The 14298-nt window shown below is 40.0% G+C and overlaps 2 protein-coding genes across 4 annotated transcripts in view; one reads left to right on the forward strand and one right to left on the reverse strand.

The window, feature by feature from the left end:
• The window catches only part of AAGAB (alpha and gamma adaptin binding protein), a 56349-nt gene extending 47811 nt beyond the window's left edge, over positions 1-8538 (reverse strand). For all 3 annotated transcript variants that reach the window (XM_031452899.2, XM_031452900.2, XM_031452898.2), the window contains exon 1: positions 8404-8538. In XM_031452899.2, coding sequence (XP_031308759.1) covers positions 8404-8476 — 73 coding nt within the window. In that variant the 5' untranslated portion in view covers positions 8477-8538. The remainder of the gene's footprint in view (positions 1-8403) is intronic.
• Positions 8539-8675: 137 nt separating this feature from the next.
• The window catches only part of LOC105093283 (IQ domain-containing protein H-like), a 33824-nt gene continuing 28201 nt past the window's right edge, over positions 8676-14298 (forward strand). The window contains exon 1 of the mRNA XM_031452901.2: positions 8676-8799. Within this exon, the coding sequence (XP_031308761.2) occupies positions 8749-8799 (51 nt within the window). The 5' untranslated portion in view covers positions 8676-8748. The remainder of the gene's footprint in view (positions 8800-14298) is intronic.

The raw sequence follows: 14298 nt of genomic DNA on the forward strand, positions 1-14298 counted from the left end.
TCTTAATTCCATGGGCTGCATGCAAAGACCACGTTAGCAATCCCAGTGGCACAGCTGAGGGACAATTTCTGCCCGTATCTGGGGGGGAAAGGAGGGATCTTCTTTGAATTTCATTACTATTACCTATTTATTCAAAATTCAAGTTCTAGATGTGTATCTAAAGCAGTAGTTCTTTACCAGGAGGTGAGTTTTGTCTCCCGGGGGACATGTCAACCTCTGGAGACATTTTTGGTTGTCACAAGTGGGGAGGTGTTACCGGCACCTAGTGGGCAGAGGCCGTGAATACAATGCACAGGACAGCCCCACACAAAAGAGAATTACTCAGCCCAAAATGCGAGCAGTGCTAAGGCTGAGAAACCCTGATCTAAAGCAAAAGAACTTGCGGAACTCACGTAACTGTATTTATGAAATAAAATAAAAGTTGTGGAATGCAAAGTTGGTTTTAGTCTTTCTCACAGAACTGAAATTTGCCTTATACAGCCAGGCATCATAACCTCCCACCACAGATATAAATGCCTTTTATTTGCATCTGAGAAAAATCTCTCTCTGATAAAAATCCATCTCAAATGTATTCTTTAATTATTTTAACCATAAAAATTACCTGGCAATTAATCTTTGATGCTTTGAAAATAATTTATAAATGGTGGCTTTTCTGGAAGAAAGAACACATAAGCCTAAACAGGACAATTATGAGATGAAAATAACTTTTATATTCAAATGGCAATTTTTCATACACAAATCAGCATTAAGTAATAAAACTTCACAAAAAAAGGTCAGTGACTTCTCAGGCTGACAACAGAATCTGCAGCAGATGCTAACTTACTCTGAAAGAAGGTAAACATGTCTGAGATGAATTTTCCAAAACAGAGTAAATTTAATGAAGAACATTTATTCTGTAACTCCTGTATTCAAATACTGAAAATAAGCTTGGTCTGATGTAAAATATCACAAAGCTAACAGATCCAACATCCCAGGATCCAAAAGGTCCTTCAAGAAGGGCAGAATCATGATTGGACAACATGTGGTCAAAGGATCATGGAAAAAGAAAACACTGATAAGTTGGATTTCATCAAAACGTAAAACTTTCGCATTTCAAATGATACCATCAAGAAAACCAAAAGATAAGCCACAGAATGGGAGAAAATATTTGCAAGTTACATATGTGATAAGGGACTTGTATCCAAAACACAGAATATACTCTTAGAACTCATTAATAAGAAGACAAAACAAATTTTTTTAATGGACAAAAGCAAGAGATGGAAACAACCCAAGTGCCAGTCAACTGAGGATTGGCTTAAGAAGACACATACAATGGAATAATACTCAGACATAAAAAAATATTAAATATTGCCATCTGCAGCAACGTGGATGGACCTAGAGAATATTATACTTAGTGAAGGAAGTCAGACAGCAAAAGACAAATATTATGTGATATCACTTATATGTGGAATCTAAAAAATAAGGCAAATGAATCTATATACAAAAGTCATAGAAAGCAAACTTAGGGTTAGCAAAGGGGAGTGGGGGGAGGGACAAATTAACAGTACGAGATTAACTGATACAAATTACTATACATAAAATAGATAAGCAACATGGATTTACCGTATAGCACAGGAAATTATATTCAATATCTTGTAATGGAAAAGATTCTGAAAAAATATATATATAACTGAATCACTCTGTTGTATGTCTGAAACTAACACAATATTGTAATTCAACAATACTTCAATTTTTTTTAAAAATGAGCCAAAGATCTGAATAGACATTTCACCAAAGATGATATAGGAATGGATTATATGCACCTGAGAAGATTCTCAACATCATTAGCTACCAAGGAAATGCAAGTGAAAACCACAATGAGATACCACCTCATCTCTACTAGAATGGCTATAAATAAAAAATACAGACAATAACAAGGGTTGCGAAAAATACGGAGAAGTTGAAACCCTCAAACATTGCTGATAGGAATGGTAAAACGATTTAGCCACTCTGAAAAAGTCTGGCAGTTTTGTAAAATAGTACAGTAGTTTCTTACAAAGCCCATAACAGCACCATTCATAATAGCCAGAAAGTGGAAACAGCCAAATGTCTCTCGAGAGATGATGGATAAACAAAATGTGGTCTAGCCATACGATGGATCATCCATACATGCAACATGGATGAGTCTCAAAAACATCAAGGTAAGTAAAAGAAGCCAGACGCAAGAGACCCCCTCTTACGTGATTTCTTTTACGTAAAATGTCCAGAAAAGGCAACTCTATAGAGAGGGAAAGTACACCAGCGGCTGCCCAGAGGGGGGGTGGGAACACAGAATGACTGCTAATAGGTAGGTTTCCTTCTAGAATGACAGAAATGGTCTACACTTAAAACCCCCTGGTGGATTGTATGGTATTTAAATTACACCCCAGTAAAGCTGCTTAAAAAAGCATGGGAGCTGGGAGATAATGCCCTGGTTTTATGACGAGGTGACTGGGCCACAGGTTTAAGAGACCTAGAATAATGATGGTACACGTGAAGACCTCAGTAACGATCTGTGGGATGAAAAGTGAACTTGCTTAAAGTCAGATAGCTAGGAAGAGCAGAACTCAGTGCTCAATTCCCACATTTCCCCCCAACAAAAGTCCTGAACAGCCCCAGCAGAATTCACCCAGAATGGCCACTCTATTATGTCAGTTTAGCAGCGCGGTTTACTACCAAACGGTCACGTTTTCCTGCTCTGAGCACATTGATTCTGATCCGGGCACATTAACACGTTACCCTACCTGTGTGTGGAACCAGCCTTCAGGGCTGTGTGGACAATCCAACTCTAAAAAGGCTATTTGTTACTGAACCTAAAACATCACAAAGGCTCTTTAAGAGTCTCACAACTGTCCTCTCTGTTCTCACCCACCTCAGCCTGGGTTAGAGGGCTGTCGGGGTATCTGTGTGCCCTGGCTCCAACATAAATATGACGCTGTGTCCAGATTACCACTCTTGCCAGACACATTCAAAACAATTTTCACACAGTAACCTTTAAAAAAAATGGTTTTATATCAGATTTCATTATTTACTGTCACTTTTTGTTGAGGAATTATACAGGGCAAAAGGTAGCGAGTTGTTTATAAACCAAATGACCAAGGCATAGTTTCTAGACGTTTTTACCTCTGGCTACACACAAACAAGCAGTTAGATGGTCCAGAAATAAAGGTCTCAGTCTAGACAGCACTCAGAACCCTCCAGGATGACACAATACTCTCTGTATCATACGTGGTTTTGTGCAACGTGGGCTGATGCGCAGTATTTCGCCACTGCTGTCTCTCCTCCAGCTCTCCACCCTCGTTTATTGGAATGCCATTTGTCGGGAAGACAAAAACCTTATAATCATTTAACTCATCAACCACAGCTAAAGAATGTCTAAGATTTCAAAGAAATTCTCTATGGATTAAAAAAAAAAAAACAAATTGGGAACCAAGAAAGAGGCGTTTTCATTTATTATTAACTTGTCATAGTTCATCTACTAAGGCTCCAATTACCATGAAAGAAAAAGTGTAAACTTATTTTGAGCCCTAAAGTTCTCATTTTGGTAGTAAAATCTTCTACTGTGCTCTCTCCTGTCCCTAATTTCACCTTGAATGCCTACAGTTCTGTCACCAAGAAGTTCATCATATTTCACATATATAAAAGAACTAGAATTAAATCTTGGCTCCCCAGCTTTTATGAGCTGAACAATCTTAGAAAACCACAACCTCTTTGAGCTTTAATTTCACACACACACACACACACACACACACACAGGAAGACAACACGAATGTGTTAAGTCCCTTTGGGTCTGGAGAGAATGTAAACTTGTATTTATTCCTTCCCTTATTCTTAGGTTGATGACTTAACATCCCTCTTTTAATAAAGATAAAAATCTTGAGCCTTCTTTTAATATTACTTCAAAAATTTGAACTATATTAAGGATCACAGTTAAAAAGAAATCAGAGTTCTTCCCTCACCCCCATTACCGTGTGAAATCACTGCTTTAGTCTGACCACTTCATGAATCCCTCTGTGATGACAACTCTAGGCCCTCGTGGTTAAATCTTGCTGCCCAATCTTTCTTCCTTTGAAGAAAATAAAGACTTGGAAATACACAATCCCATCAAAGGCAGAGTCCTCCGACCACAACAAAATAAGCAACTTTGCTTAGGCAAAAATTCTTACTTATTCCCAGGGTGAACTAAAGGGCTCCACTCAGAATACCTCAAGCAGCTACAGAGTAAAGCACATTCAAAGACCCAAGCTCTCATCTCTATCCTGTTGCTTGAGAATGCTGGCTGAGCTGTACAGTAGCCCCTACTTCTGAAATAAGAATGTTTTCCTCAGTAAATTACTTTAAGATCTTTGTTTAAGTACAGGAGTCTGATTGACCTATAAGCAAAGTCCCAGTCATACAGAAGGATGAATGTTTCCCAAAGCAGCAACATCATCCTGATGGCTGGCTTTGCCCGTATAATTCCCCGAAGCCTGGTTTACTCATATAACCAAGCTACCTGGTTCCGCACTTTTAGAAACCTGAGGACCAGCAATTGCTTCCATGAGTAAATGCATCTGAATTCCAAACACAAAGTGTCAAATCCTCTACTACAAATGAAGTGTCTACCGCAACTTGAAACTGGGGCTTGATTCTTCAGTTTTCAAAAAAAAAAAATGTAAGAAAATTTAAGCAGCATTATATAATCTAAAACAAAAATAAGTAAGTGATAACAGAATTTTACATCTAGAAGGGATGTTAGAGATGATCTGGAGCAATCTTTTATTTTTGATGTTAATTCTACACAGGAATGACATATATATATATATATATATATATATATATATATATATATATACACACACACACACACACACATATAGTCTCTACTTTGAGTCCAGTCAAGAGAAAATAACCCAGCCATGCAAATGCTCATTTTAGAATACAGGTCTTGTGGACAGGGATTTCTTTTTTTCTTCACTCAGAATTAAGACCTCAACCACTCTAAACGGAAATGCAAGCATATTTTAAAATCTTCTTTTAGAACCAACGCCATCACCTTAAATTTAAATAGTTGTCTGTGACTGCTAAGGAATTCCAACACGTTTCATTCACACAGTCCGTGCACACGAATCCCGAAGGTGAGCATATGCTCCAGCACTTGTCAGCTGAGCACTTTGGGCAACCCACCTAGTGCTGCCAAGCCACAGTTTCTCCATTTACAGACGGCGGAAAACCTGACTTCACGAAAGCACAGGGATACAGGGACCAAAATGAATTATGTGAAAACATGTTTGGGAAGAGTGTTGACATACATATAAATGCTTGTTATGATTATAATATCTCCAGATCCCCACATTTCACTAGAAGAAATAAAAGTCTGCTCCAAATGTTCAGGTATAGAACCTAAATGGCTGATGGTTGCTACGTTAGCATCACATACATTAAAACCAAATGGGATTTTTCTATCTAAGGCTCCTTCTAGGAAAAGAAGAGTAAGATGTTAAAAGCTAGGTTATCTACATTTTAATATTTTCACAAGTAAAGCGCACAATTTCACTACACTCTTCTTGAAGGAAGGAATGGTATCTTAGTGGTCGTTCTGGGTACTGTAACTGCCAAAGAGACCAGCTCTGTTCTTAATATCAGAATATACTTTTTGAGAATGCAAGTAAAATGTTCATTCATATAAACATATGTGAGGGCGATCTGGCCTGGGGGTACTAACACTTGCTGTCACACCACATACAGCCTTGCACAAGCATCCTGAGCCTTCACGTCCCTTTAAAAGTCTACACTGGTAATGCCCCATTTATCTAAGGTCAGACATCTACCCACAATACTGCAGATAAGGTCTCTGAGTGACAAAAATGAAAAATTTCTTACAAACTTCACACATACACTTTATCCATAGTAGAGGCCTACTGACTTTTATTTCAAGTTGATGAATAAACTTGGCTTCTTGGTTATGAAATATTCCCTGCTGTTGGTTAAAAGCGGTAAAATAGATCATAAGTTGAAGGAAAGAGAAACTGGAGAAACCCTAAAGGTTCTTCTTCCTGACATATGGAAGGAAACCAAATCTTCCCAAAAGGGTAAATTAGACTCAATCCAAAATCAGACTATGGCTTAATGTCACTGAACACTTAAAATCATTCATTATAGTAATCTTTATCTTTTATGCCAGAATTAGACTTGATTTGTGATTAATTCAATCTTTAAGATAAAACAGAATGAATGCTCAGCAAATACTGCATTCTAAAGCTATCCGTGGTTACCCTACTTGTAAACCTGGAAGAAATGAAGAAAGCCCTCTTTTATAGTTCACTTTTTCTCACTCAAGTAATCTCTTCACTGACTGCTCTTATTTTTCACCACATCACATGAAGTCACAAAAGAAAGGTCATCAAATTTTAACCACCACAAAAGTTATCCAAGAGGCATTTTATGAATAGAAATAAAGTGGATTATTTTACAGAATTAATCTTACTCCCAATCATGCTAATCTACTTCAAAGTACAGTGGTACTGTTCATTAACCACAGGTAATCAGCTCCTTCAAGGAAGTGACCGTGTCTGCCAATTCCGATCCTTAAAGCACATGACAGCCGTAAGAAAACTTAAACATCTCTGAGACTGGCTTTGAAAGGACTTTCATATATCAGTTATGCATATAATTCTTCTGGACAGTTAAATACACCAAGAATCTTAAGAATTCTGAGTAAATACTGATATGTTCACTAGATGTAATATTTGAGGGAAACTAACTTATGATGTAATGGTAAATGAAAAACAGCAGGAGAAAAATTATGAAATATTGTATGTCAAATATACAAATATATTTGATATATTCATACAAACATTTAAGGTTTAGTATTTAGTATTTTAAATTTTTAAATATAACATTAAAATATGTTAAATTATGTTATGTTATATATAACAAAAATACAATATATTAAAATATAGTAATATATTTTAATGTTATATATAAAAAATCAGGATAAAAATTACATATGAAATGCAGTTACGAAGTTTTAAAAACCTACACCTTGGAAAAAAAAGCTGGAAGGAAATGCACAGAAATGTTAACACAGTATTTGTGCTTGGCTGATGAGACCAGGGCCAACATCATTTCTCCATATGTTAAATCCTACTTAATTGGCTATGCACTACTTTTACAATGAAACAACAAAAAAAAAAAGGAAGGGGCACTGCTCAGAGGTAAGAAATGACATAATCAGAGCACTCGGTAAGTGTTGCAATTAACTTTTACCCTGGCAAGGAACTTTTTAAGTGATCACAAATGATAACTAAGTTATAGAGTATTTGTGCTGGAGGGACATCCTGCCTAACTCTGTCATTTGAAAAAATGACAGGGAAAAGTTACAGTTTCCATGATGCTTTACAGTTTACAAAATGCTTTCAAAACGTCACATCACCCGTCCTTCAAAGAATCCTGTGAGCTGGGTTCATGTGACCCACTTTCAGGATTGGGAAACTGAGGGCTTAGAGAGACAATGTGCTTGAATAACAGTATGTACCACTTATCGACTGTTTACTCTGGGTTAAGCACAACAATCCTGTGAAAATTATCACCATTTCTCAGATAAGAAAACTAAAGGGCAGAGGTTAAGTGTGCTTACTACGTTACAGCTGAGCATCCCGGCTCTGACTCAAAGCCACGCATTTAAAACAGGAGTCCCGAGTTATAATCAACTTCGCAGAGTCCTTTAGTGGAGGAGTTGAGCCTATGACTCAGTCCTATTCTCTCTCTTCTACGCTGGTCTCCTCGCCCGCCTATGTTACTTCGTTAGACAACCACGATGAAGGTCCAGAGTCAGAGAGACTGGGCCCAGTAATAACCAAAAACTCGCTGACGGAGGGCGTAGCCTCAGGAGGAAGGCACGGCTGTGAATAACTGCGGGGTGGAGGGTACAAGGCTAACTTAGCCTTTTAGTACACACATCAAGGGGTGGCCAAGAACCACACTCTTCACTTCAGGAGCAGGGCTGGGAACATAAACCACGATTCCTGCACCTGACACTCGCGGGCCTCCGTACAGTTTCCAGAGCGCCTTTTCGGTTCACCTCAAAGGTTGCCCACAACAAGCCCCGGGCTGGGTGGAGGAGCGATTAGTCCCACTTCACAGAAAATGCTGGAAGAAACGCAACGGTGGGCCGAGAAACCAGAGAAGCAGCGAGTGTAGGAGCTAGGGGTGGACACCTGGGGGACTGGGCACCTCGACCGCGTGTGCGGGGCACCCGAGGGGCCTCGGACCACCACCGAGAGGAGAAGTGTCCAGGGCCCGCGGCGGGGACAGAGGCCCCGAGGGAGGCCGCAGTGCTGGGACTGTCGCCCGCCGAGGCTCGGAGGGGGGCTTGGAGGTGGGCCCGGGCGCCTCGCTACTCACGTTGGACCAGCCGGTCTGCGGAGAAGGTGGAGGAGCAGCTGGTGACGAGCGCGCAGGGCACGCCAGCAGCCATCGCTGCACCCGCGAGCCGGTTCCGTCCGGGAGCCGCTTCCGCCTTGGGCGGCACCACGGCCGCCGGCGCGCGGGGGAGACGCGCAAGGCAGGCGCGTTCTCGGAAGGCACGGCCGGCCCCGCCCCCGCTCCCGCCCCCTCTTCCGCTCCCGGCGTGGACCAGGCCGCGCTGCGCGTGGGGTTGCCATGGCAACGAGCTCGCTGCGCGGAGGGTTTCCGAGCCTAGAGACCGCGCCTGCGAGGAAAGGCGGGGAGCCCCGCCCGGCCCCAGGCATGGCCCAGGAGAGGGAAAACCACGACCCCATCGGATCCATCTTAATCCAGGTGGGAAATGGGCCTCTCCTGGCCCTGCCCAGCTAAGACCCCTGGAGCGAGGCCCAGCAGCGCCCGTCCACTCGCGCCCATCCACTTGTAGCGCCGCCCCCAGCCGGCCTCCAACACGCGAGGGGCAGCGCCCCTCAGAGGACTCCCAAATTTGTCAATCTCGCCGGCCAGCCTCACACACCTCCGGAGCCTGACCCTGGAGGTTGAGCTTCAGAAGCACGGCCATTCTGCCTCTGGTAAAACTCCAGGACCGTACGCCCCACCCAGGACCTTTACTTTGGAAAAATTCATCTTACAATGGGGCACCATCTTTAAATGTTAATGTTCTGAAAATTTTGAATCCATGATGTGGGGGAGTAAGTAAGATACAAATCAGACACATCGGAGAAGTGATAAGAAATTTGGGGAGAAATTGAAATATATGAACTGCTTTTCTTAAGTACCCCAATTTTTTGGATCTAAAAGTCCCTTGCAAATAAATGAGTTCTGGGGATGTAATGTACAGCATGTAATTATAGCTAATAGTATTCTGTTGTATGTTTGAAAGTTGCTAAGAGTAAATCGTAAAAGTTCGCATCACAAGAAAAAGATTGTAACTGTGTGGTGATGGATGTTAACTAGATTTATTGTGGTGATCATTTAGCAATATGTATAAATATCCAATCATGTTTTATATGTGAAACTAACATGTTGTATGTCAACTATATCTGAATTAAAAATAATAAATAAAAGTCCCTTGCTGGGGAACATACACATGGGGAACTATATTAAAGATAAAGTCTTGCTAATCAAGTTAAAGTTTTGAGTATAGAAATGTGGCTTAAAAAAAAAAACTCAGGGAAATAACTTTTTCTATTCTGAGGGCGAAAAAATCAACAAACTATTAACTCCTCCAGTATATATCAGTTTGTGACAGTTACACTCAGATGTTTTGAAAATGTTAAAACCATTTTGTTTTTTCACATGTGATATTTTAAAAACATTTAACATATATCATCACTTTTAACTCATATTTAGCTCTCTTTGACTAAGGCTTGAAGTAATTTGCCTAAGGTCACTCTATCAGGACTCTCACTCAGATCCGCAATGGGTCTAATTTTATCTCCTGCCAGAATCTTGGTCTCTTACCTCCCATCTGGAAGACTCTTTTAATTCACCTTTTCCAAAGTACAGACCCCTAAACTCACCAATTTCATAGACTTCCCCATTATGAATCATACCCAAGTTTTCTTACCTCACCCTTTAGTATCCTTGCTTTCACCATCACCCTAGAATGAGTTTAGCCAAACTGCCAAATCTGAGGAGGGAACAGTTCCCACAAGACTGCCCTCCCTTGGACACCAGGCACAAGTTCAGGGTCCCTAGAACCAACCTCACTTCAGATCAACTCTCTACATATTTGGGGGGCCCAACCACCTCACATTGGCTAATTTGCTAGAGAGACTCTCAAACTCAGGAAAGCACCATGCTTACAATTATCGTGGTATTATAGCAAAAGGATACAAATTAAAATCAGCCGAGTGAAGAGATGCTTAGGGCAGGATCCAGGAGGGGTCTAAGTGCAGCTTCTGCCATCTTCTCCCTGTGGAGTCATGGAGAGCATTACCTCCTTCCAACCATGATGTGTAACAACATGCACAGATTATTGCCAACTGGGGAAGCTTTCCCAAGATATTAGCATCCAGAGTTTTTATTGGGGCTCGGTCACACTGCCCATTTGGCTGACTTTTAGTTTTCAGTCCTTCCCAGAGGACAGACTAATGATTTCAGTCTAACTCCTCTAGAGTTTGGACTGACAGCATGGCTGAAAGCCCCTATCATAAAAGATACCACTATCAAGCAGGGCCCTCCAGGGGCCTAGAGATCACCTCCCAGTGTCCAAGGGCAAAGGCCAGACCTCTCTTTGGGAAGAGCTAAGAATAGTCATACCCATATTGATCAGCATCCTCGCTTGCTTGAAAGGGTTACTTTGTACACACTAAGTGCAGAGAAGGAGAGTCTACATGTTAACCTGGTTATATTGAGGCTGATCTCGATACAGTATAAAATTCTCCCTGGAATTATGTAGAATATGTATACTGAGGAAATGTGTAAGACCCGCTCTATTATTCCCCTATGACCTGAATTTGTGTGAGCGTGTCAGCACACTCAGACATGCCAACGTGGGTCCACTTTGACCTGGAGCTGTGATCAGTTCCCTTCACACAGGCTCCCAACAGGCAGTACATCTAGAGAAAAAGATGCTTAGCTAGGCAAGTTGGAATACTGAGGTCTGACCTTGGCAACGTCTTTGCCAGGTGGGTAACTGTGGGCTAGTCACTTCACCTCTCTGGACTTCAGTTTTTCTCTTTTGTTGAATACATAGCTTAGATGAGAACCACCTCTGACTCTAAATTGACCCAACTTCCCCCAAGATACGTAATGGTTTTTACTGTAAAGTGGGCTTCCTTTACTGTTAGCCTAGGCAATCAAATAGTTTCTTTATACATATATTATGTATGTATTTTTTTAAATAATTAAAGCAGAGATGCTTAATTCAAATCTCTCCTTGGTCTGTGTCTCAACGAGGCACAAGCCTTTCAGATGACTCTCATACACACTCAAGTTTGAGAGCTATTACTTCAGATCGTACTGCAAACTATAAACTGTTATATAATTGCAAAGAAAAATGAAAGCTAGCATAGTATTTACCAGGTATCATGCACGGTTCTGAGTGCTATGTTTTTTTTAACTCATTTAACCCTTACAACAAAGCTATCAGATACGTACTATTATTATTTCACGTTATAGAGTGGAAACTGACTAAAGATGAGCATTGTGGGTAGACTCATGTACACAGAAAATGCAAGCAATCGTCTTAAACCTTTTCAATCCATCAGTCCTGGTATAAAAGGAAAGTCTTCCCTTGCTTCTTTTTGCTCCTTTCGAAATTTAACTCCTGCGTTTTTCCCTGAACTTTCACCAACCTTTAGCTTTGTGTATTTACAAATATACATTTGTATATTTGTGGATATTATGCATGTACTGGTTAATGGTAAGGCATGAAATCTTTGGATCCAGACTGCATAGATAGATTTGAATAGTTCCACCACTTAACGAGCTGTGTTACCTTGCACGGGTTAACCTTGCACTTAACTACTTTAAATCTCAGATTCCTCAAGTATGAAATGAAGGTAATAACATGAACTCCCTCTTAGGAGTCTCGTAGAGATTAAAATATAGGATAACACATGAAGTATAACACTCAGTAGATGTCAGCTATTATTAGGTCTGATATCTTACTCTTTTAATACTCTTAGTTTGTGTATGTGTTTGTGTCTTTGTTTTAAGTTGTAGTCAGTTTACAATGTTGTGTCAATTTCCAGTGTAGAGCACAATTTTTCAGTCATACATGAATATACATATATTTATTGTCACATTCTTTTTCACCATGAGCTACCACAAGATCTTGTATATATTTCCCTGTGCTATACAGTATAAACTTGTTTATCTATTCTATATATACCTGTCAGTATCTACAAATTTCGAACTCCCAGTCTGTCCCTTCCTACCCTCCTCCTCCCGGCAACCACAAGTTTGTATTCTACGTCTATGAGTCTGTTTCTGTTGTATATTTAAGTTCATTTGTCTTCTTCTTCTGTTTGTTTTTTTTTTTTTTTTTTAGATTCCACATATGAGTGATAATCATATGGTATTTTTCTTTCTCTTTCTGGCTTACTTCACTTAGAATGACATTCTCCAGGTCCATCCATGTTGCTGCAAATGGTGTTATGTTGTCATTTTATGGCTGAATAGTATTCCATTGTATAAATATACCACTTCTTTTTTATCCAGTTATCTGTTGATGGACATTTAGGCTGTTTCCGTGTCTTGGCTATTGTAAATAGTGCTGCTATGAACATTGGGATGCAGGTGTCTTTTTGAAGTAGGGTCCCTTCTGGATATATGCCCAGGAGCGGGATTCCTGGGTCATATGGTAAGTGTATTCCTAGTCTTTTGAGGAATCTCCATACTGTTTTCCACAGTGGCTGCACCAATCTGCATTCCCACCAGCAGCGCAGGAGGGTTCCCTTTTCTCCACAGCCTCACCAGCATTTATCATTTGTGGACTTTTGAATGATGGCCATTCTGACTGGTGTGAGGTGATACCTCATTGTAGTTTTGATTTGCATTTCTCTGATAATTAGTGATATTGAGCATTTTTTCATGTGCCTATTGGTCATTCGTATGTCTTCACTGGAGAATTGCTTGTTTAGGTCTTCTGCCCATGTATTTGTGTCTTTTTAAGATTACCCTGCTTTTTACTCTAAGCTGCTGAAAGGAAAGGAAAAATTAATTTTAAGCTGTCTTTTTCACCAAGACTACTCCATTGTTAACTAGAACTCTGAGGGTGATGCTACTTGGCAACAAGATATGCCTTGTTTCACTGTTACGAGCCGACTTTTTGGATATCCAACTTGAACCATCACAGGATTGGGCCCATAGATCTTAGGTGACTGGATAACGATCTACTCATTAACTCAGTGTCCAGTAATTTATGTTCTGTTCAAAAATGGATGCAGCTGGACTAACATTATTATTACTTAGAAAACATAATAGATGGCACAAATTAATACTAAAAATAGTATTTTGAGAAAATATCTAAAATACTTAAGAGAACAATCTTTAAATACAAATAATCAGTGCTCTTCCTGTGACTCATTAAGAAAAGATGTACTTTCTATGTCTGTATTTTCCAGGGTAGTCCTGATTGTGAATCGTCTGTCCCAATCAGATCATGTATCAAAACCCACATTTTCATTTCTGGTTCAGGAAATATGATTACCGTCTCCACCTGGAGCTCGATTAGGCAGCATTTTGTTAGCTACTTGATTTTTTCACTCTCAAGTCTGTAATTGTAAAAGTCTACCTTTTACAATTGTAGCTGGGTCTTTCCTCAACAAATCAGAGTAGTGAAGTTTTGCTATAGTAATAATCATCATTCTGATAACTGAAATAGAGCCATACCCCGTGCTGAGGTCTTAGATGGACTGTCTCCTAACAGCGACTCTAGTCGGCAGGTATTATTCTGAGTTCCAGTTTACAGAACAAGAAACTAAACTACAAAGAGGTAAAGTAACTCACCCAAAGTAATAAATCCAGTGTGTGCTGATCCTTAAACAGGTCACAGCACATTTGTGAAACAGTCTGGAAGAAGTGCGGTGGTAACTGGGAAGTTTCTCATACGTTTTCTTTTATTGTTAAATCTTAGAGGCTCTGTCTTTATACTTTACTAATAAGAATGTGGTATCTTTATACTTTAAAACTATTTGTTTGACCCAAATATTAAACCTATGTTTATGCAACAAGGATTATCAAGTCTGGCAATCAAATGAGCTTTTTGATTAGTTTTGGAAATCGTATTTCAAAAACCCAACAATTGTGCATAGACACCAACCTTGGAAATAGTGTTGCTAATTGATAGCTTAATATTACCCCCTGTCTTTCCCATCAATCCCT

Source organism: Camelus dromedarius, chromosome 5 (assembly GCF_036321535.1).
Source record: "Camelus dromedarius isolate mCamDro1 chromosome 5, mCamDro1.pat, whole genome shotgun sequence".
NCBI lineage: Eukaryota > Metazoa > Chordata > Mammalia > Artiodactyla > Camelidae > Camelus > Camelus dromedarius.